This window comes from Kryptolebias marmoratus, linkage group LG15 (assembly GCF_001649575.2).
Source record: "Kryptolebias marmoratus isolate JLee-2015 linkage group LG15, ASM164957v2, whole genome shotgun sequence".
NCBI lineage: Eukaryota > Metazoa > Chordata > Actinopteri > Cyprinodontiformes > Rivulidae > Kryptolebias > Kryptolebias marmoratus.
Window position 1 is genome coordinate 17,675,787 of NC_051444.1, and position 23,560 is coordinate 17,699,346.

At 40.9% G+C, this 23,560-nt stretch overlaps 2 protein-coding genes across 2 annotated transcripts; both read left to right on the forward strand.

Annotated features, from left to right (window-relative positions):
• The first annotated feature begins 314 nt into the window (after positions 1-314).
• ap3s2 (adaptor related protein complex 3 subunit sigma 2) lies at positions 315-6,654 on the forward strand. The gene is made up of 6 exons (XM_017428666.3): positions 315-518; positions 1,536-1,627; positions 2,023-2,134; positions 2,634-2,705; positions 3,889-3,996; positions 5,690-6,654. The coding sequence occupies exons 1-6, from the start codon at positions 450-452 to the stop codon at positions 5,813-5,815; spliced, it is 579 nt and encodes a 192-aa protein (XP_017284155.1). The 5' UTR covers positions 315-449; the 3' UTR covers positions 5,816-6,654.
• A 211-nt stretch (positions 6,655-6,865) lies between these two features.
• LOC108243348 (aminopeptidase N) lies at positions 6,866-23,220 on the forward strand. Its single transcript, XM_017428715.2, has 21 exons — positions 6,866-7,099; positions 15,200-15,934; positions 16,024-16,166; positions 16,276-16,412; positions 16,641-16,767; positions 17,347-17,501; positions 17,702-17,815; positions 17,940-18,083; positions 18,425-18,490; positions 18,688-18,753; positions 18,848-19,023; positions 19,137-19,213; positions 19,322-19,455; positions 19,957-20,012; positions 20,108-20,255; positions 20,344-20,435; positions 20,526-20,636; positions 21,457-21,624; positions 22,023-22,163; positions 22,482-22,563; positions 22,690-23,220. The coding sequence occupies exons 2-21, from the start codon at positions 15,330-15,332 to the stop codon at positions 22,840-22,842; spliced, it is 2,895 nt and encodes a 964-aa protein (XP_017284204.1). The 5' UTR covers positions 6,866-7,099; positions 15,200-15,329; the 3' UTR covers positions 22,843-23,220.
• The last annotated feature ends 340 nt before the right edge of the window (positions 23,221-23,560 follow it).

A 23,560-nucleotide genomic window follows, 5' to 3' on the forward strand; every position in this document is an offset into this window, starting at 1 on the left:
TTGAAGGACATAAATCTTGTTTTATTTCAAAATGTATTTATTTTATTTAAACAGTTGTTTGTTTGTTTTCTGTTTCGGTTGCTTATTCATCAGGGCTCACCCTAGCTAGCGAACTCGCCCGACCGATTTGGCCATTTAAAAAAAAAAACAGACTCCCATCCAGACTCAACAGTTTTTATACTTTACCACCTTGTTTTTAACTGTGTGTGCTGTGAAATGTGAAATTTATTTATTTATTTATCCGTTCATTTCTTTTACTGAATAATCTACCCGGAACCATAAAAAACGCGTCAGTTTTGTTTGAAGCCGACTGATGACGGACGAGACACAACCGGAAGTTATCCAGCCGGCTGCTAAGAGGTCACTTAGCCCTCAAGCTAACGCTGTTCAATAATCGAAATAGTTTATATTTATTCCACACTTTGGTTCGATAATTCTAAAAAACAGTCATGATTAAAGCCATATTGATATTTAACAACCACGGGAAGCCGCGGCTGATCAGATTTTATCAGTATTTTGTAAGTATTTTCGAGCGTCGCTGTTAAAAACAATGTTATTTTTCTGCTTGTTTGACGCTGATAGCTTGTGTTTAGAGACATGCTAGTGAGATAGTAATTTGAACACGTTTACAAATGTTTTCCTGAAACAAACTCACAGCTTCCTGATAACGCCGATTTAACAAGGAGAACACAAAAACAAGTTTTAAATATAATAATAGCTTTGAAAAAAAAATGCACCTGTGCACGTAAATAAGATAAATACAAATAGTACTGGTTTGTTTGGTCAGCATCATAAGTACCCTGGGAGCAACCAGCGATGTGTCTAAAGAACCATTTATATTTAAAATCCTTTTGTTTCTGTTTCAAAACCACATACTTTATACATGTTTTTTTTTTATTCTGGTGACATGCACATTACTTTTCTTATCAACACATTGAGTCCCAAAGAGTTACTAGGTGAGACTTAACAGAACACTGCTGAAAGACATTACAAGGCTTTAGACAGATAAGGCTATGTTAAAAAGGTGAAATCTCTATTTTTGCTTTATTCTGAATTTTTATTTAGGTTTTTGTTTAGCATATGCATTAATGTCGATTGCCTGATACAAAGTAGGGCCCTCTTTTGCCACTAAGTCACTCCAGATTTATCAACTAGACTCCTGAACATCTGCTGTTCTATCTGGGACAAACATATCAGTAACTAAACCTTAAAAATGACTCAACATGGGGACTCAATGTACACTATAATATCCCACTTTCTATGTTAAAGCGATAATTAGTATTTTTTTAGTCCGACCTCCAGTGTTTATTTATATCTTATTAGACTATACGTCTCTAATGTTTTCGGTTGCAGGTCACTTCGTATCACAGAGTTGCTCATAAGGAGGTCATCTTAAATAGTTTTTACACAGCTTGCAATAAAATGACTTATGTAGGATTTCTGGTATTAGAGAGAGTTTTTCCAGTTTTTATATAATAGGATAGACGAACATGTCCCAAGCTGTGCAGCACTCAGTCGTCAACGTGTTCCTGCAGGCGGAAGACATGCAGCAGCAGATCATTCGGGAGACTTTCCATTTGGTATCCAAGAGAGACGACAATGTTTGCAACTTCCTTGAGGGTGGAAGGCAAGTGGTTTGAATTAGTTTTGTATTTTTGCGAGGAAAAAAACAAAAAACAAGCATGTGGTAATTCGACTCCGAGTGGGCAATATTTGGACTGGGTTGTGTTTTGACATCATCAAAACCTTCAAAGATTAAGTTGTGGAAATTTCAGAATGTTCTTTTGTGAATTTGTAAGCACTAAAAAGCTCACATCAGCTGGTAGCGCAGATGAACCAGCAGGTCACTAACAGTAGGTGGCAGCAAAGCACAGAAGTCTGATCCATTTCGCTCAATTTTACTCTTAAATAACAGTTTATTTCATTAAACTATGACTTTATTTGCCATTTTTTCATTCTCAGAGCACTCGGATAAAAGTGACTCATTTATTGTGTTTTAAAGTATTTTTTTCCTGTTTTCAGTCTCATTGGTGGCTCAGACTACAAGCTGATTTACCGGCACTATGCCACCCTCTACTTTGTCTTCTGTGTGGACTCGTCTGAGAGCGAGCTCGGCATTCTGGACCTGATTCAGGTCAGTTGCTCCTCCTCTGAATTGCGGTGTGAAATACTTAATGTTTCATCAAGTTGAACTGCATGTTCCTCTTCCCGGTAGCTACAGAAAGTTCTTTCAAAAAGAAAAAGAAAATGAACTGGATGTACTTCTGTTACACAAACTGCTTGGCATTAGTTGGTTTTTGAGAACAAAATAAATTTTTAACCTCTCATCTCTTTTTTTAGATGCTTTGAATTAGTTGGAAATTTAGTTGATTGTACTATCTGGGAGGATACCCACCAGGTCAAAAGTTCTGTCAAAAATAAAGGCCATTTTGTTTTATTAAACATCGAGTCTCTGTTAGTTACTGCTGGTATTATGCCTATAAAGAAATTAGTTTTAACTTTTAAGCCTGGCCTATGACCACCTCAGTTAACTGTTAGTAATACCCATCCATGAAGAGACTGAAAAAGTTATGACCTTCTGTAGCTCAAATTGTTTCTCTTTCTGACACAAATGTTTCTGCTCTTCATTTCAGGTGTTTGTGGAAACGCTGGATAAATGCTTTGAAAATGTTTGTGAACTGGACCTCATATTCCACATGGATAAGGTGAGTGGGTGTTACATGACAGATGGAAATCTGCTTGTCTTCATGCCTTGTTTTGTATAAACTGTACTTTTCAGTCATTATCAGGGCAAAAACACCAACTGTGTTTGCACTTCCTTCCATCTCATCTCATAAAGCACCTTTTTGGACCACAATGTAAAAATGCAAGATCTGCACACGGCGTCCATGTCAAAGTGTCCAGATTGTGTTTGTGGTCAGGTTGACGCTGCTGTTTGAGAACTGGAGTTGCTTATTTTCTTTGTAGCAACATCCACCTTTAGATATATTAAAATGGCTACAGTTGTTTAAACATAAATAGATTTATTTACCGTTTTAATAAACTCATTTAAAACATTTCAGTTTAAGAAAACAATAGAACAGTGGTGTCCAACCCTGGTCCAACCCACTATCCTGCATGGTTTAGAGGTTTCTCTGCTCTTCAGCAGGTCTTCAGGTCCTGCAGAAGCCTGTTTTTCACTCATTCATTCAAATCAGGCGTCTCAAAGCAGAGAAACATCTTGAAACAGGACCAGGATTGGGCACCACTGCAAAAGTGCATTAAAGTGCACTGCAATAAAGCAAGTGGATGAATTTTAGTGCCTTTTGTTTGGTTCAAATTGGGCTTCTGACATCACAAACAAATACGTCCTAAAAGTCTTATTTGAAGACCTTTTCATCTCCATCAGTTGTCTGTTACTAGTTGGTTTATAAAATGTATTTTCTTAGTAAATATGAAAACTACAGCCTACTCGTATTCAGTGTTTGTTTTGACCTGCGCGAAGCCTCTTTCAGAATAAAGATCTTTCCCGTTCAGGTTACATGACCTGTAACCTGTAACTGGTCAGACCATTCTTGAACCATCTTGACCGAATTTTCCCCGCAGGAAATGGATGTCATGGGGCGCAGGAGGGTTTGGCCTGACAAATGTTACCAAGTTGAAAATATTGCCCAATTATTTCAACCTCAAAGAGCTCTCTAGTTATGCAACACAATCCTGTTTGGCACAGAAACATTTTTTATTTATAGATTCATACAAATTCTTTCACTGACTTGCCAGCGGAAGACAAGTTTTTGTGGTCCCGGAATAGTTTGAGACTAATTTAGAGCTGGGAGTGAAGGAGAACTGAACCCTTCAGCGTAAATCTTCTCTGTTTATTACCTGCTGGGTTGCGCTCTCTGCACACAGGTCCATTATATCCTGCAGGAGGTCGTGATGGGAGGCATGGTGCTGGAGACCAACATGAATGAAATCGTAGCGCAAGTGGAGGTTCAGAACCGTCTGGAAAAGTCCGAGGTCAGACCCTTTCTGTCTTTGTCAAAGGACTACCTTCTATTTATGTGTTTATCTATCGTTTTCTGTGTTTTAGCTCATAAACTACAGCTTGTGGGAACTTTAGCCATTAAACCAAAACTTAAGCTTTGCGTAGATTGATGTGCTCCCCTTGACATCAGTATTCATCTTAAAGCTTTTAAGCTTGCTTTAGAGATTATTCATTACTGTAAAACTGTCTAACCTGTTCAGTAATTAAAACAGGTCTGCCTAGAACCTTTAATGACCTTTTATTATGTTTGTTGTTAAAGAAAAAGCAGGTCAAAGCTAGGGTTGGGCATCGTTTGAATTTCCTAACAGTTCTTGATTCTGTAACCTTTCTGTGACCTCTTTTAATTTGTTACATCAACCTCTTTCCCTTGGACGCTATGGTGAACGGAGCAGCACGTTGTAGAGTCTGGTCAACGTTACCAGTTTCAGGTTGATTGTCAATGACCCGCCATTTTACGTCGAGTATAACTTGTTAGCTGCCCCAATGTTGGTATAAAATGTATTTTATTGTTTTACTTACCTGATTCTGACTGCAGTGAGGTGCCAGGCTGAGGCCATCACCTCTGGGTCTGAGCATCCAATCAGAAGCTGGAGCTCCACATTCAAAAACCACCTCATTGGTTGGACTCAAACACACTAAAACTGACTAAACTTAATACTAAACTCATCAAGTTACACCCTAACTATAAAATCCTAGCATGCTAAATATGACAAATCTCATTATTCGCTCTTGTGCTTGCTGGTTTTTTTTTCATTTTGTTTACCACCAAACTTCCTTCAACTTTAGCGCCTCTTTCTTCTTCTTCCTGTAGATTTTTTTGGTGCTTAAATAATAACTTTGGGCCTCAGTCAGAATGGAGAGGGGTGTGTGTTTTTGTGTTTTTTTCATTAAGATCGGATGGAGGATGGGGGTGTTTTCTCCCTGAGACTCTCCGTCTTCGCTGCTGCCTCTTCAAATATGACGATGATTTTCAGAGCAAGATGTGTTCTGAGTGATTTATCCTAACTCTGGTTTTACTCGACCTCGCAACGCTTTTGACGCAAATAGAAACGGAATCTCAGAGAGGGCGCGTATTTCCTGCTAGAGCGATTTTTAAATCAGTCACGTGACCAGGATGTGCCAGGATTTTGATAGCTGCCTCGCACTGTCCATGGCTGCGCACACTTCATGTTTTTCTGCGGCTTCTTCCAGGTATCCAAACTAGTAATGAACGAAATGTAAAAATTTGAACGATTCCGGGACAATCGGCATGTTAGTCCTAGTTCCAGTCGATTCTCGAGACTCGATGCCCAACCCTAATCAGAGCCTGGTTGGTTTAAGAGCACCCTTGAAACCTGCATGACTGAAAAATATTAAATGAAATTTAAAAAAAATAATTTTTTGGTCCATTTCCCCACAAGCTGGCAGCTTCCTGAGGGTTTAATGAAATTCACAGTATAGATCTTGATCACGTGTTGATCAGTTTGTAGAGACACCACACCAAGAATACGAGCGCTGCCTTCAGATTCACGCTCGCCTAATTTCTCTTTTACATTAAAGTCCTAAAAATCCAGCGCTTCTCTGCCAGTTCCCATAAACCCAGTTCCACTTTTCCAACCGTTTGAAGTATGTTGTGATTCCCGAGCGTGTTCACAGGTGTCCTCCGTGTTGTTTTCTCCTGGGCAGGGCGGTCTGTCAGCGGCCCCCGCTCGCGCCGTCTCTGCTGTGAAGAACATGAATCTGCCCGAGATTCCCCGCAACATCAACATCGGAGACATCAATATCAAAGTGCCGAGCCTCTCCCCGTTCTGAGGAGGGGGGGGGGGGCATTCCAGCGGAGCTCCGCAGGGCCGATGAACCAGTCCTCCACCCAGCTCTGTGGTCAATGTGGACAACAAGGTCTTTTTTTTCCAATTTAAGTACTACTGGACCACAGCAGCTTACTCTCCCCTTCATTCCAGTCTGATCCCATCTGTAGGAGACGAGCTGTGGACTCTTTAGGGTTCTGCTGGCTTCATGTGGCAGAACGCGCCACAGAATTTGCACAATACTGTAAATGTTTGATTCTTTAAAGCGTCAACAGTAATACTATGTAATTTCTGCTACTCTTTAGGTCTTTAAGATCCTACACTTACTCTTTCCAAAATAAATCCGACCTGTCATATCCCAGTGTGCATTTCCTCTCGCAGTTCTTCCAACTCTTTGTTTTCTAGCAGTTATTTGAAATTAGCTTTGTAAATGCAGCACTTTTTGTGTCTAGAGTGAGTTTTAGTCAACTCTAAGTTCACTGTAACACGATTCTTTGGCTTCTATTTCAGCTATAATAACAATTCAAATACTTTCCTGTTTTTCTTTCTTCATTTTTTTTCTTTCTTTTTCTGTTTGCTCTCTGGGATTTCAGTAATTTATAACGAATGTTGCTCTTTCAGTTCGGACCTCTTCTCAGAACTGGATGTTGTAAAACGCCGCCTTTTCGGCGTGCCGCGATGGAGTCCTGCCAATATCTGTTTAGCAAAGCCGCACCTTTTTAGACTTTTAAGTGTTTCTGTGAAGTGTTCGTGTGTCAAATTTGTTGTATTTAGTGGTCAGATATGATCAGATTATGTGAAAAAAAGATTCTTGTCTGTGTGTCAAAAACATTTTTTTTTTTTTGCCAAGATAAAGCAAATAAAATAATTATATATATATATATACACATGTTGATGTCTCATTTTCAGCTCAATTAAAACCAACTTTACAGCAACAAAGCTTTCATAAAACTCCCCCAAAAAATCTCTGCACCTTTTAAAGATCAGATTTCTTTCTGCCCAAACAAAACCGCTTTTCAGTTTAGACCCTGTGCCACATTTGGCCGCATGCTTCTGCTTTCCCCCCTTTTTCCCCACTAATTTTTGGATTTTTTTTTCTTTTTTGAAGACTCTGGTAAGTCGTTCCCTCCCTACATTCTTAGAAAAACCTATGTGAGGTTTCACCACCTCCCACTTCCACCACAACACATGCTGACTTGTCTCACGCTGGCAGTGGATCGCTGCTGCAGCCGAACTTCAGCTTCTTGTGGCGATCGGAGCAGGACGCGCCGTGGATATCCAGAGGCTGGTATGTCCTGTCTCTCTCTCTCTCTCTCCTTCTCCCCCACACTATATGCTGGAAATCTATCTGGCTTACTGCATAAGCTGCTCTTTAATACAGACTTTTTGCCTGGTTACATGTTTAACAGCAGTAACTTTAGAATTATCTTCTAGCTTTTACTTTCTTGTAACTGTTTAGCATGTGGTGTGTATGATGTGATCTGTTGGCTTTATTCATGCACTGTTTTCATTGCAGCAATTGTGATTTTCGTTGTACTTTTAAGAGGAACAAAGTTTTCCAGATTCACTCCTGACAATGTCACGATTAGCATACATTCACAGTAAAGGGTAGTTTTTCCTTCTTAATGCGTTTCATGGCTTATAAATGTTGTCCAGACGATGGTTTTGAAATCGTAACTCGGCTGCTGTGCTCTGAGTGTTCATAAGATCTGCGTGGAGCAGCTTCTGCACGTCGTTCCGATGACTCATTGCTGACTGAAGTTTTAATTTTGGTTATGCTTACGAGCAGGTTGAGGTATGAGCAGCCAGCTTCTGGTTGTGGTCGGGCTGGTTTTTCTGGATAATCACCCCCCCACACACACACACCCCTGCACCTCACAGCTGCCTGTAAATGACTGCATTTACACAAATGTGGGTGGAGATACAAAGTGCCCATAGTGACTGGGTTCATAAACCATTTTTGGAATGACAGGTAAGGTAAAGCCGTTTGCCAGACGTTACGAGTCCAACATGTTCCAAAAAAACCCACTGTTGTTTTATTCTGATTGAGATGAGCTGGATGTAGTTATATCTGCCTGTGCTCAACATAGTCTGCAGGAAATGAAACTGCGGCTTGATTAACAAATGTCCTTGCGTATGTTTTTGTTTGCAGCAGTTGTGGGAGTCTACTGGGGAGTTTGTTAAAATCACTCAAGCACACGTTTCCTTTATTATTATTGTATCAGTCCATGAAAATATGCGTCTGGGCCCCCAAGATAAACATTCCCACTCACAAGATTGTTCTCTTCTCTGTTGGGAAAAAGAAAAAAAAAAGTGCTGCTGGTTTGTTTGTCTTACATTAACTTGGCCCGAAGAGACTTCGAAGATGCCGAAAAAAATAAATCTTCACGGGCTGCTTATTATTTGCAACGCACTGGTGAAGCCCTGATAGATTAATATTTAACGGCACTTTTCCGTCCAAGAACTGTACACGAATGTATGAACGAGACCACTGAACTGAGGCATGTTGCATTCGTACAAATTTATACATTTTGATCTTTCATTGTGCAGTAAAAGAACAAAAAAGTTAAAGCAGGCAGACAGAATGGTGCAAATGAAATGTAACATGTCGAGAGGTCATGTGACTGTTCGATGATTAGAATATCCGATCAGATGGTTTCTGATGTTGGCAGTACAGGCTGATTGCCGTGGCCGATCTGGCAGCTCGATGTTCGAACTGATCTCGCATGTTCAACGAGGGACAGATCGAGGGACCTGGGACGTACCGCGTGTGGACGGATGTTGCCCTGTTGAGCGACAGTAGGGTGCTGTCTCAGGAGGGGTAAGACACGAGGAAGCAAGATGTCACTGACGTAGCACTGAGCTGTCCGGGTCCTCTGAATCCGTAGAGGAGGTGACCTGAAATCATGTCCTGTAGCTCCCAACACCATGATGCCAGGAGCACCACTGGTTCGGCTCTCCACAATGTTGGCGGGATTGGTTCTCTCTCCTCGTAGGTTGCTTTGCAACCTAGACCGACGTGACGAAGTTGGGGCCAGTGTGTTCGGCAGGCCATCTGTTTTGTTCTGTTTGCTGTTTTTTTTTATTATTTAATGTTGTCCTGATGGCTCTGCTCAACTTGTTTACGATTGCCAAACATTTTCCGTGTTGTCAGCCTGTTAAACGTCAAGCTTCAAGCCTGAGCGAACAGCCAGGGAGCCTTCCACGCCGCCAGCCCCTCAGCTTTCCCCGTAGAAAGCATCTGAAATGACGGAGGAAAGCGGGCTGGCATCCTGGTACGCATCAGGACTCATCTGAAATGTTTTGAGCCGATTGATTGCTGCATCTTTCCCTGCTCTCTGCTGTCCGAATCCAGAGGTCATCGCTTCATCTAGCCTGCTGCCCCGCCCGTCTCTGTCAGACCTACCTGTGGAGCATCCACCTGTCTTGCGTTGGGTGCGGTCCTACACAGGCGGTGTGACTCACAGAACGTGTTCCTGTTTCTCCTGGAATGACCCTGCTTTGGATGGCCTCAATCTGAACACCAGATTATTGACTAACATGACTTTTATTCTAAATAACTTGTTTGGTTTTTTTACCTCCTCTGAGCTGGATATTTTTTATTCCCAATGGAGACTTGGCTTCGATCTGGTCAGTCTGCTTGTTTTTCTGCCCCAGTCTGTTTGTTTCCTAACTCTCCGTGGACCACAGGTAAAGGACGAGGGGTAGCTTCAGATTTAAACATCCGATTGTTGCCGTCGGCAGCAGTCACCTGTCTCCAGTTTTTAGCACTGAACCCCACTGTGGTGTAAAGTCCAACAAATTTTAACACTGAGTTTGAAATCGTTGGGGATTTTAATATACATGTATGGTGTGAGTGTGGACCGCTAGTAAAAGATTTCCTTCCTCTTATCAGCTCCTAGTTTCACTCAGAGGCAGCCTGATTCTCCTCGTGAAAGAGGACTTGATCTGGTTCTGTGTCATGGTCAGAATGTCTGTATTACTGAGATAAAAGACTGTGGGATCTGTCATGTTTAATGTTGTGGTGTGTAACGCAGGGTTGGACAGTGAGAGACGTTCGCACACGATGAACTCCCTGACAGCTGGTCTCTCTTCCTCCGCTTTCACCAGCTCCGTCTTCAGCGACGCCACCTACTGCGCTGGTTTGCATGCTTGAAGAGCTGGTCAATCTTTTTAATTTGACGCGTGCTGGTATCCTGGATTCTGTTGCCCCACTCAGGACTAAGTGTGCCAAACCATCCTGTCAGCCTCGGACGAACGAAACCACCCGCGCTCTCAGACAACGACTGCCGCGACGCAGAGAGAAGATGGAGGAAGGACAAACCCCAGGTGTCTTCAGGAGTCCACATGACCGCTTGTCAAAATATCAGAGGGATGTGAAAGCAGCTAAATCTGCCTTCCTGTCCAATACGGTCTCTGTAGTCACAAACCCCAAACTCATTTCAATATTTTAACTTTGTTATTAACCCCTGTGTCACTGTTTTCATGGCATCTTCTTCTGAACTTTGTCATTTGTTTTGTTGTAAAATGTTTAGATCAGTCCTCCGCCTCCTGAATGCTTGGCTGTTTTCCAGCAGTTTAAACCTGTGTCCCTTTATGTATTTATTTTTTGCTTTTTTTTTGTAACTTAAGACCTAATTCCCTACAAGATCCCCTCCCCTCCCGTCTTTGTAAGGAAACTCTTCACATTACTGAGCATAGTATTTCACTCTTATTAAGCACCTCATTGTCATCAGGCTGAGAAGGAAAATCTTGACCATAATGTTCTTTCTGACTATGGGCCAGTATTTAAATTACATAGTGCCGGATGGCACGGGGTGCTGTAAAGAGTCTGATGCCTGTGCCTGGCTGTAAGGTGCAGATTGGCAGACAGTACAGCAATCCTCCCTCGTTGTGACCTCAGTCTTGGGTGTCCAGAACCTTCACGATGTGTGTTTGCCCTCATGCATCCACTGGGTCCAACATCAACCCTCAGTAACATCTGATTACCCCACATCCTGACTGATTACAAGATATGCCCACCAGGCCTCAAGCCTCCTGTTCATCTGCTAACCCCTCACTCACTGTTTTAACTGACTGTTGAATGCTTGGGCAACTACCTGATAACACCGGCTTTCCACTCATGTTACCACAGCGTACGCCCTCTGGTGCTTGTGCGAGATGTGCCAGCTCCTCGCAAATCAAGCCCATTTATTTACCTGTCTTCATGTGTACTCGATCAAATCCCTCCTTCCAGCTGCTTAACTGTTGGTCAGTGAGGCGCATGCCTTTAAAAGAGTAAAATCCTGCAGAATCTGCTAGCTTAAAGCTAAATCTAGCTGCAAATGACTTCTTATACCTACCTGTAAATAAAAAACATCAAATTTTAATAACAGACACATAATATAGTTTGTTGTTTAGACCTAATCTAATATTAATAGGAAGAGAAAAGTCCAGATTAAATAAAGCTAAAAACGGCTGTCTCAGTTTAGCTTGACTTGATTATTTCATGTAACTTGGCGTGGGTACACAACGTTTAAATCAATGTGTTTTTATTTGATTGAATGGACAAATATCCTCCCAACATCGTGAACAGGCAACAACCGAGGTCTCTGCTCTCTGACATTCATATGCAGCTCTTTTGAATAGATAAAGTAAAAACAACAAATAGTTGAGGCAAGCTGCAGTTTTTCTTAGCATTTCATAAATATTTAATGGCCTAGCACGTAAAACTTTGATTTCTTTTAGATATTTTACACAATGTGGCTCTTCGTGGTCAAGATGCTGTTGGATAAAATAATAAAGCTTAAACGAGGGTGGGCCCAAATGTCCTCTCAACCCTGTGGTTTGAGCTGTTCCTGCGGTCGGCAGCGTGGGACAGTAAGCTCAATCACTGTCTGTATTCAGGCACTACATGGTAGTTCTCAGAAACATCTGCAGATGTTCTCGTTTTTGGTATTAAGAAATCACAAAACGTGCAATTGTGTGGCCTTGGCTTATTCAGACCTGATCATATTCACATGCCTCATTTCCAGATGTTGGTGCAAGATGTGAAATTCACACACCAATGACCCAAGTGGATATTTTATTTGCATCTGTATGCAGATATCACTCATGTTATGAGGACTTACAGCTACAGCTACATTGTGAGGCAATGTCCTAATGAATTCAAAAAGCATGTCATAAACTATAAAATCAATAGATATGAAAAAAAAGACACGTTGAACCTTTTAGTTAAAGGTTAAAGTCTGGAAGTTATCAGATTAATGTAAACCAGTAGATTGTCCTTTAATGCTGTCATATGTTTGAGTGTCTGAGGAGCTCCTCCTCCTGCTTCTCCCTCTTTTAAGTTGTGATTCGCATATTTTATTTTTTGGACAATTGTTTATAACTGCTTAAGGTTTCACTGGTGGGTTCTGGTGATCGGATCGGCAGCCTCGAGCTGGGCACAAAGGCTAGCAGAAATGATGCGTTCGAAGGTTTTAGGAGTCTGTCCCATCCACACGGTAAAACTGTAGCCTTTATGTTGCAGTTCGGCTGTTCGTTTACACGGCAGCTGCGATCGGACTCTCTGACACTGAACCTTCCTGAACCCGGGTCTTCAGAGTGGAGATTTTCGGACACTCCTGTTTGTGTTTCAAAGGAAGCCGCGACGTGTGAAATCGCTCCACGTGCACCACAGACGGCTGCGGTCAATAGCTGTTCTGCACATGCTTGAGCAGATCAAACACAGAAGTAATGGTGAGTAGCAGAGCACTGTTTGTGCTACTCACCCTTTTCAACATGTAGCAGCAACCCATCCTCGCTGTCGGTCACAACAACCGTCCGTGTATCCACCATTTTGAACGTACTATAATAGTTTACGTGACTGTTTCCAGACTATACATGTGCCTCGTTATAAGCCCGGCATCAGTGTTACCAGATATACGATATTTACAGCTTTTTAAAAATAGTTTTAGGGTCAAGTCCCCCTCCTTTTATGGGCACATGCTCACCAGTCACAACACACAACTAATCTCACAGCTTCCCCCCTCAGAGAGAACCCACCTCACTCAGCACATGTGATAGATTGGGTCGAAATGCTACAATTTTAAACAGTACGATTGTTCGTCATTTTCTATCTGGCAACCCTGCCTGGCATGGAGACTACAGCAGATTCAACGAGCACAGCCATGTCCATGTAAACACGTTTTTGTCTTGTTGATTTCCCACAAGCAAACATTGAAAAAAACAAACATTTCCAGAGATTGTTCTCGTGTAAACAGAGGTTATCTGGTCGAAGGGTGTGCTTCAGCATGAGATGAAGTGGTTGGACGTGACAGCAGCATCCAGGACGAATAACACTGTTGTTTTGTTCCTAGATTCTATTGAATACTTCGAGAATACCCACACTACTGTGCTTCCCCTCATGAATCCAGCAAAACGGATCATCCTGTCAAGTTTGCCACCGTTCATTAGTGATGGCGTGTTACTGAAGGGTGTGTTTTTTCTTAAAAAATTACTGAAATGTACCCTACTTCTAAGTCTACTTTCAGTCTGGAGAAGCAAAATGGTCAGAGGTGACTCATTCACTCTTCAATCAGAAGATGGAAATGAACCAACAGCAGCAACTGAAAGACATAAAAGGTTTTAAAGCTCTACGTCAGTGACTACAGAGAAGGTTCTGACACGAGGACTCAGTTCCTTCAGCCTTGGAGCATTCTCTAACCCTGAAAGAACTGGAGGTGACCCTGTCGAGCATGGGGGGAATGGCAAAGCTCCTGGGAAAGATGGTCAGCCCGTGAAGTTTTACAGAAGTTTTTGGTCTCTGTTGGCAGGGGATTTATTAGAAGTTCTACGTGACAGCACACCGAGGGGAAGACTACCCCTTAGCTGTGCTCGCTCTTCTCCCTCAGAAAGTGGATCTTTGTGAAATTAAAAACTGGAGGGCAGCGAGTCTGTTATGTGCTAATTATAAACTTTTCTCCAAAGCTTGGCAAACACAATCATATTGCATTCCTGATAGATCGATAAGAGACAGTATATCCCTAATTAGAGACTCTTTGGGCATCTCTAGATCAATGGATTTAAAGTTTGGTCTCGACCAAGAAAAAGCATTTGATCGAGTGGAGCACCAATACCTATAAAACAGAAAACCTAAAGACAAAACAGACTCACCTTAGAGGGATTTCTTTATCGGTCAGTCTGATGTGAAACCTGTGTGGAGTTTATTGTATAAACCACCACTGGTGACTTCCAGTGATGTATTCTATATGATATTATTGCAGCGAAAGCTTTTGTATCACTTCATTAATCCACCCGTTTCTGACGAGTGCCCGTTTTGTTTAGCAAGAGAGACCATTTTTCACTGTTTTATGCAATGTCTAAGATTATTGACCCTGTTTAAAGTACTCAGTGATATATTTAAATCTTTTCACAAGCTTGGGATTTATATTTCATTTTTCATATGGTAAAAAAAATAAAAAGGAGAAAGGGCATTTGTTGAATTTTATACTTGGACAGGCGAAATTGGCAATATATTTAAGGAGGAAAGAAAAGATTAAAGGAGGACAGAGTTGGGATTGAATTTTTTAAGGGCAGGTGTTGAAAGCAAGACTGATACTGGGATATATTACTCAAAAATGAATCCTTTGGGTGTTTCAGAATGTGTGGGATTATAAAGCCCCTCTTTTCACTTTAATTAATTCAGAATTTCTTTTTGCAGACATGTTGAAATGAGTTTGCTGTAAAAACAGACCGTTATTAAATAAAGGATTGTTTAAAATCAATCAAATCTTTCTTTCTTTCTTTTTAGAAGATCCTTTAAGACAGTCGTACAGACATCTAGGATAAAATTGTTTTATGACTCATTTATCACATTAAACACTGTCCTATTCAATTTACAATCTCAACCAAGAGTTTTCAGTCTTTTTCAAAAAATCTTCAGTCATGTTTGCATTTTTTTGACAGCAAAACCAAACAATTTTCCCACTCATATTTTTTTTCTTCCCTCACTGTTTAATGTACACAAATGCTCTTCTGTTGTCTTCTGTCTTTTTCTCTCTCAGTGACTAGAAGAGTAGTGAGTTTTATTTAATTTTGTTTCCAGCTAAGATACCATTTATGGTATTTTCTTTCCAATGGATATTAGTTTGAGTCATCTTCACATCAGTGGTGCTAAATGCTCTATCTTCCTTAAATGTGATCAAGATTTTAAACATAAACTGAAATTTTGTATTTATTTTCTTTGTGGCAAATTATCTGAAAAGCTCCATGATGACTAGCTGAGAATGATTCCTGTAATTTAATGAGCAAAATGCTTTGATTTATTGATGTTAGATAAAACTGTACCTGCAATACAAAGTAATAACAACAAAAAATAACACCGACTGAGTTAATAACTTTAGGTTAACTTTCTCTTTCTCCTCAGATTATCTGGAAAAGTTTTTTTTTGCCATGTTAACAGCTCAACCATTACCTGCAAAGAGAAGAGCCCTGCTGACCTTGACAAACAGGGACTAAAAGCTGTCGGAGTTCAGCTCTAACCTTGTGTGTCAGACATGGGGAAAGTCTACTATATCAGTAGAAATGTTGGCCTCGGAATGCTTGTCCTGGCTATCAGCGCACTGGTTATAATATTAGCTCTGTCCATTGCCTATAACAAGGAAAGGGCCAAGAATCAAGGTCAGCCTAGAAATGGAGCATCAGATGGCAGCAGCACATCTCCACCCCTCACCACGCCCTTCACACCGACGGAGCCCTGGGACTTTTATAGACTTCCGACGTCCCTCATCCCCGAATCTTACAATGTGACCCTGTGGCCCCGGCTGCAGCCCAACGCAGGCGGGATTTACGTTTTCACTGGACAATCAGACTTGATCTTCAGATGTATAGAGGAAACAGACCTGATCATTATCCACGCCAACAAGCTGAACTTCACCATGTTTCTTGGGAATCACGCTGAACTGAGCGGCCTGGGCGAAGCCACTGTGCCTGCCATACAAAAGACTTGGCTTGTGGCGAGAACGGAGTACCTGGTTATCCAGCTGAACGGGAAACTGACTGTGGGAGCGTCCTATGTGCTTCACACTGAATTTTGGGGGGAGCTGGCAGACGACCTGGAGGGATTCTACAGGAGTGAATACATGGACGACGGAGTGAAGAAGTGAGAAATGATACAGTACCACTGCGTTGGCTTACTTTCATGGTCTCAGGGATTTTATCATGTTTGTGTTTAACTGGAACATTTTTCAGAGTTCTCGCTACCTCTCAAATGCAAGCAACGCATGCCAGGAAAGCCTTTCCTTGCTTTGATGAACCAGCCATGAAAGCCATCTTCAATGTCACCATCATCCATGACCAAGGCACCGTGGCTCTGTCCAACAGCAGGGAGATGGGTTCGTTTCAGATCATTAATAGCTTGGACATTTTGGAAGAAAACATGCAGTTTTATATTAGTAATGTGAACAAAATCCCAAGGTGCAAATTTTTTTTTTCTTTGTACAGATTCTTTAGACTCCATCATTGACGGTGTTTCTGTCAGAGTTACAACATTCGAGCCCACAAAGAAAATGTCCACATATCTTTTGGCATTTATCGTCAGTGAATTTATTTCCATTCAGTCAAGCCAAAGTAATTTGCTGGTAAGAAATTTTGTCCTTGCATTTAATCTGTATTCATATTGTAATTAAGTGGCACTTTCACGTTGCATTATGAGTGTCTTAAATCAACAGCAATACGACATCAATGTGCAACAACAGGACACATATATATATATATATATATATATATATATATATATATATATATATATATATATATATATATATATATATATATTATTTTATTTAAAAGTTTAAATGTTTTGGCAGATTCGTATTTGGGCTCGAAGAAAGGCCATAGCTGACGGGCAGGGTGAATACGCTCTTAATGTGACGGGGCCGATCCTTCAGTTCTACGAGAAATACTACAAAGTAGATTATCCGCTCTCAAAGTCAGGTAGGTAAAAAGTATAGAAATCTTTTTGCAGCAAACATTCAAGGCAGAATTTTCCCCCTAAATTTCACTGAGCCCAGCAAGTCAGAGAAAGAACATTTTCTTCCACCTGTGCAAACATCGCATGTGCTGCTAGTCAGTTTATGTAAAATAAACCATTTGAGAATTCATGTCACTTTTTGGAAATATTGTCGATATCCTGGTGCAATAATTGAACAAACATTCTTCCAAATGTGCCACACTAGTAGCCCAAAAGTCTCAACTTGTTGACTTTTTAATGTACCAGCAGACTACTGGACCAAACTACTAAATGTCTAGTTAACCGGTGAGCATCAAAACCTCAAATTTGTTAACTAGTTATCACAAATTCAGCTGACTAGTACTACTAGTTACTGTCAAGTATGTGAACGAGTTGAATCCAAAAACTGAAATAGTAAAACCTAAAAAAACCTAAAAACCTGGCTTGTTTTGACATGAAACCATATCTCAGTTCAGGATGAAGTAAACCACGCTGAGGCTATAAAGGTTTTGTTGTTTAAAGACTTTCTTTTTCTCTGAATCTTTAACCCTTGCTCTTCGTAGATCAGGTCGCTCTGCCTGATTTCAATGCTGGAGCGATGGAGAACTGGGGTCTGGTGACGTATAGGGAATCAGGCCTGATGTATGACCCCACGTTGTCCTCCATTGGAAACAAAGAGAGTGTCGCCACTGTGATCGCCCATGAGCTCGCACACATGGTATGTCATCGTCTCTATGTGTCACAGTAAAGTAAAGCAAGTCTTTCACTGATTCATTATCAGTATTATTTTTATGGAGCTAAACTCGGCCAATGCAGGCCAAAATGAGTGTTTACTGAAACTTTGGTTGCTTAGAATTGTTTGAGATGTCATAGAGTCAAACTGTTTGTCTCTTTCCTGATGTCTGCTTTTGTTTGTAGTGGTTTGGAAACCTGGTGACTTTGCGATGGTGGAATGACTTGTGGCTGAACGAGGGCTTTGCTTCATACGTGGAGTACCTTGGCGCTGACTACGCTGAGCCCACCTGGAACATTGTAAGATCGACTCTAGCGTCCCGACAAAGAGCTGTGACACGTTTTTTTCATAAACGACTCTTAAGCTGAAAGGTATTTTTGGCTCAGGATGCCTGTCCTGATTCTCCTTTCCATTTGGATACAGAAAGACGACATCATTCTGTACGATGTGCAGAATGCGTTTGCCGTAGACGCGCTAGCCTCCTCTCACCCTCTGTCCCGCAAAGAAGAGGAAGTCAACAAGCCTGCTGAGATCAGCGAGATGTTCAACACCATCTCTTACAACAAGGTGAATTTCCAACAATAGTTCTACTTTGTGTAGGATCTACTGAACATACAGTACAGCATTTATTATCATTTTCCTTTCCTGCATTTTTAGCAACAAAATTACTGACAACATAGAGGAATCTGGTGCTTATATGATGAGAATTATCCAAAAAGAGACTTTTTCATTGTACCTGAAATGATCTGTTTAATAGAACATGAAAAGTTGTAATTATCACAAACATGGAAATATGCACTTTTCATTCAGTCATCTTGTTTTTATGATTTGAGCCACCAAGGGACAACAAAATGTTTTTATAAGTGCTTCTGACTGGCATTTAGCTTTTAAGGATTTGTTGTTTTCAGGGTGCTGCAGTGCTCAGGATGCTGTCACAGTTTCTCACTGAGCCTGTCTTTACCAAAGGAATCAGTGTGAGTATTAAGTAGGATATAAGATCCCATCATTTGATGACTGTTGTCACTTGGAGTGTTTTTGAGTGTTTTAGTGGTTGTTTAGTCAGTGGGTTTGACAACCACAAGGTTGTGCAAGCTTTTCCTGTTGTCGCTCAGATTTATTGTTTCTTGTTTGAACATTTTATATCAAGCTCCTTACTGTTTGTTCTTTACAGTCTTACCTTAAAACATTTGCCTTTGGCAACACGGTGTATACCGACCTGTGGGACCATCTCCAAAAGGTCGGTCATGCTGCAAAATTGAAACTTTGAGATGCGCCGTGTCTAATTTCATCTGGAACAGAGAATATGTGAAACTACTGCTTTTCTTTGACAGGTGGTAGATGAAACACCAGGTTTGCATATTCCATCCTCTGTTCATGAGATTATGAACCACTGGATTCTCCAGATGGGCTTCCCGGTGGTCACCATTGACACCCAAACAGGAACCGTCACCCAGAATCACTTCCTGTTGGACCCAAACTCTGTAGTCGAAAGGCCGTCCCCGTTCAAGTAGAAATCAGATTCACTTCATCCTTTTATGATTATTGATGAATGAAAAACATTATAATATAAACAAATCAACTACCGCTCAACATACTGTAATTCTCATTTGTTCTGTCCAGTTATACATGGTTTATCCCAATTAAATGGATGAAAAACGGTGTGGATCAGCAACAGTACTGGCTCCTTCAAAAGACAGGTACCGTTTTTGGATCACTGTGTGCAGGAAGAGAAAATTCATGACCTTCTTTCAGATAGGTGGAGTCCAGTACAGGTTATTGTTTTAAAAACATGTATATCCTCCCAGATGTTCACAGTTCAATGAGAGTTTCAGGAAAGGACTGGGTGCTGGCAAACACAAACGTGTCCGGATTCTTCAGGGTGAACTACGATTCCGACAACTGGGCTCGTCTTCTGTCTCTGCTCGACACGGACCATCAGGTCAGTCACATTCGCTGATCTGTGCTGTAAAAGTACGTACATTCTGATGTACAAATTTGAGATGGAAGACCACAGTGCCCACCAGAGAGGGAAGTAGTTAACTAGTAGCGAGGTCTCAGCTCAAATGTGACCTCATATGATCCAGATTATTATGGTTGAATACTCACTCACATAATCTTCTGTTTTTGCTGTTGAAAATGGATGTTAAAATACAGCAAGTCAGACAGTTAAAAATGTGAAATGTGTCAGAGGACCATTGTGAAGAAATGAAACCACTTTTTTCTGTGTCAACAGTGGGTGTTCATTGTGGCACAGAAGTAGAAACCCTTGCTTTACTGTTTTCACGGATAAGGAATGAGCTGGCCTTAATGACTAGTTTCTTGCATTATGTTTCCCGTTTATCTTACATGACAAATAAGGTTTCGGAAAACTGAACTGGCTAATGGTTGTGATGAAACAAAGTATTTATTCTTTATCACATACGCTATTGTCTTCTTTCAGGCTGTATCAGTCATCAACCGAGCACAAATCATAGATGATGCATTCAATCTGGCAAGGTAAAAACAAAAAACAAGCAAACAAACAAAAAAAAAGCTTATTTCATATATTGTGTGTTTGCAAAGTGTGCTGAATATTTGTTTCTTGCATGCAGAGCAAAAATAATCAGTACAACGCTGGCTCTAAGTACTACCAAATACCTGTCCAAAGAAAAAGACTACATCCCTTGGCAATCAGCTCTGAAAAACCTCGGCTACTATATTGTTATGTTGGACCGCACTGAGGTCTATGGAGCTTTACAGGTCAGACTTAATGTATGCTAATGGGAAACGCTTTTAGATGTACAGTGTAATTGCGGGACACAATAACATTCTCACATTTCTGTTCTAGGCATACCTCAAGAAGCAAATCACACCCCTCTTTGAGTACTTCAAGACAATTACCTCTAACTGGACCAAAATACCTACTGGATACAGTGACCAGTGAGACTTCTTATAAGAGCAAACCATGGAGATATAGTTTCAGATGTTGCACGTTTTCTTTTTAACTCATTTTCTTTGATGTTGCTTAAGGTATAATCAGATCAATGCCATCGGGATAGCATGTACAGTGGATGTGGAAGGCTGCAGGGAACTGATCAAAAAGTGGTACAAACAGTGGATGGAGAATCCAAATCACAACCCGTGAGTGCAGAGAGAATTAAGTCTTTAAAGATTTATATCTTTATAAATATGACCCAACTTCACTAGAAGATTGCATGCCAAGGATTATGCATATCTGTCTAATTCACAAAGCCCTTGCAAAGGAAGACGTGGGCCTCAAACTGCGCTGCCAACTGGTGTAGTTTGAGGATATATCTGTATACCTATATTTATGTAAATAACTGCCAGATCATAAATCAACCACTCCTCCAAGAAAAGCACTGTTTGTGATGCTCAGTAAAGCAAGAACTCATTTTTTGATTTTTGAAAGGAAAATAAGAGAATACAGTAACGGTCAAGACAGCACAAAATATAATTTATAAATTCTATCTTAAACACGACTCCTGCTGCCTGATACAGTGAGATGTTGTCCATCCAGTTTGAAGTTGTGCCTTTGAACTTTGTTAAGATCTGTAGCTCCCTGTGATTTTGTGTATGCTGTGACAGGCTGTGTTCTGATATAAAAACAGTGCAAATTGCTCACACTTACCAAACTAGACGGGCGTGTGTGTGCTGGCATAAAATTAGGGCTATTGTAAATACAATACTGAGAGGTAGCAGATAGCGGGGGTGGCAAATGATGCACAAAAACTGGAGCAAAAACCATGTGCTGCACAGTTTTAGTGAATCTGGGTCAAGTTTAAGTTCCCTCAACCACTGGAACACATTTTCTGAGGTTAGCTGCAGCTAATTCGTAAGAAACTGACTGGTAATTAGTAACAGATTGTGGACATGTTTGAAGGTTAAGCCACACTTTTTATCACTGCTATTAAATATTTTCCGTCTTCCTTATGCTTACCAGGATCCATCCCAACTTGAAAAGCACAGTTTACTGCAACGCAATAGCCTTTGGCGGGGCAGAGGAGTGGGATTTTGCCTGGAGAATGTTTCAAAACGCCTCTCTGGCATCTGAAGCAACCAGGCTTAGATCAGCTCTGGCGTGCACTAAAACTCCTTGGCTCCTGAACAGGTCTGTGCAACATTTCGATCGAATACATTCACTAAAGCAAAGTGACATGGAACTGAGTCATCCGGGCACTAACTACTGTGATAATTGAGAATAAAACCTGTCACCCAAACAGTTTGGATGCTGTTAAAAATATTGTTAACAGGTTTTAAATGTGCTGGAAAGGGTTTTAAATGTTATAGATCGAAAACGGCTAAAAGATAACAACACATTGCAAAGATTAGTGACGCTCTGGTGTAATCAGTGAGCCAAAGAGTTACAGAAACTTGTTGGGAAAAAAAGAATTGGGCCTTTGATGCAAACGATCAACTTCAAATCATTAAACTGGAACTGAATTTTTCCCTTTTGCATGTTTTTCCACCGAAGAAAATGATCTCACCGAGAAATTTGTTTTGAGGCAGGTATCTCGAGTACACCCTCGACCCAACTAAGATCCGCAGGCAAGACGCCACTTCCACCATCCGGTCCATTGCCGGGAATGTTATAGGAATGCCACTGGCTTGGAACTTCTTCAGAGCTAGATGGAGTGAGATTTTCCAGCAGTAAGTGTTTCACTCTTGTTGTAATGTTTCTTATTCAGCGTAGTCATGTTTTTAGTGCTCCGAAGGAACATTGGCTCTCTAAAAAATGTTGAGGTCGTGATAATTTAAATTCTCTATAAGAGCACCACCTGCTGTTTCGTTTACTTACATTTATGTGGAGATAATTATGACTCATTAGCAGTGTGTGTTGAATGAATCCCATCACACGTTAACAGTTAGGTGCCTACCGTTTTTGGATGGTCTTGGAGCCTCACATAGGTCTGATAACGTTTATTTGAGCATGAAAATCTTTCTGCCCATCTTTCTCTTTTCTCTAAGATTCGGAGGAGGAATGTTTTCTTTTAGTAATCTCATCAACGGAGTCACAAGGAGATTTTCGACAGAGTTTGAGTTGCAAGAGGTATGCAACCCACACAGCCACAAGCATGCTGAACCACACATTGGACTTTCCTGAGGCTATTTAGAAAGGAAAGAAATGCAACATACGCGGATGTTGAGATTTTTTTTTTTTTTTTTTTCTCCCCAGCTGAAGAAATTCAAAGAAGACAACCAGCACGCTGGGTTCGGCTCAGCCACTTTGGCAATGGAGCAAGCCATAGAAAAGACCACAGCAAACATAAAATGGGTGACAGATAACAAAGCCGAAATGCTTAAGTGGTTTACAGAGCACACCACATGAGAACCCAGAAGTTTTATGTTTTGCTTTTGAAAGTTGGGGATTTGTAATGAAATACATCAACTGTGATGATCAAGACCAGCAAAAGCTGCATGAAGACCTTTTTACAGTTGTGACACAATGACAAACTCAGTTAAAAAAGAAAGCAATGTACTGTTCTTGTCTTTATGCTTTAATATGTCTGACGTAAGTTACTCGTGATGTACTGTTTGTTCCACGAATCAGAGGTCTGGAGCTGCTGATTCCCAGGCTCAATGGCTGTGATTCTGCAGATGGTGATTGTGATTATTACCTTGAGACCGAGGAGAAACTTCCAACACTTCATGAAAAATCAATACTGGATCTGAAATTGATTCCTAATAAAAAAAGTTGGTTGCTTGATAGCAGTGTCTCTTTGTCTAGAAACATGCACAAATGACTTCTGTTCTCCATCAGGAGATTTATGCACATGCATGTGCAGGAGGCCAGCTGTTACAGGTCACGTTCGAGCGGGGTGTTGTTGCACACATGTAATCGGTTCTCTGGAAAGCAGAAGGCAGATGACTTACTGGCTGAAATAAAATCTTGAAACCACAGACTGTCATTTGGCAACAGTTTCCCTTTAATCAGCTTTTGGGAAATGATCAAAGTTCAGTCAGTGAGCAGATGTATGTTTTGAATGTCAGCAGCAAAAGTCTGAATTGGCAAATAGCTACTTCAAAATCAGGCATGGCCATTAGAT

Coding starts and splice junctions, on each gene's coding strand:
- LOC108243348 (XM_017428715.2), top strand. CDS start 15,330: ATGGGGAAAGTCTACTATATCAGTAGAAATGTTGGCCTCGGAATGCTT. Junction 19,456..19,956: donor TGCTCGACACGGACCATCAG/GTCAGTCACATT, acceptor GTCTTCTTTCAG/GCTGTATCAGTCATCAACCG. Junction 22,164..22,481: donor TGGAGTGAGATTTTCCAGCA/GTAAGTGTTTCA, acceptor CTTTTCTCTAAG/ATTCGGAGGAGGAATGTTTT.
- ap3s2 (XM_017428666.3), top strand. CDS start 450: ATGATTAAAGCCATATTGATATTTAACAACCACGGGAAGCCGCGGCTG. Junction 519..1,535: donor TCAGATTTTATCAGTATTTT/GTAAGTATTTTC, acceptor GTGTTCCTGCAG/GCGGAAGACATGCAGCAGCA. Junction 1,628..2,022: donor AACTTCCTTGAGGGTGGAAG/GCAAGTGGTTTG, acceptor TCCTGTTTTCAG/TCTCATTGGTGGCTCAGACT.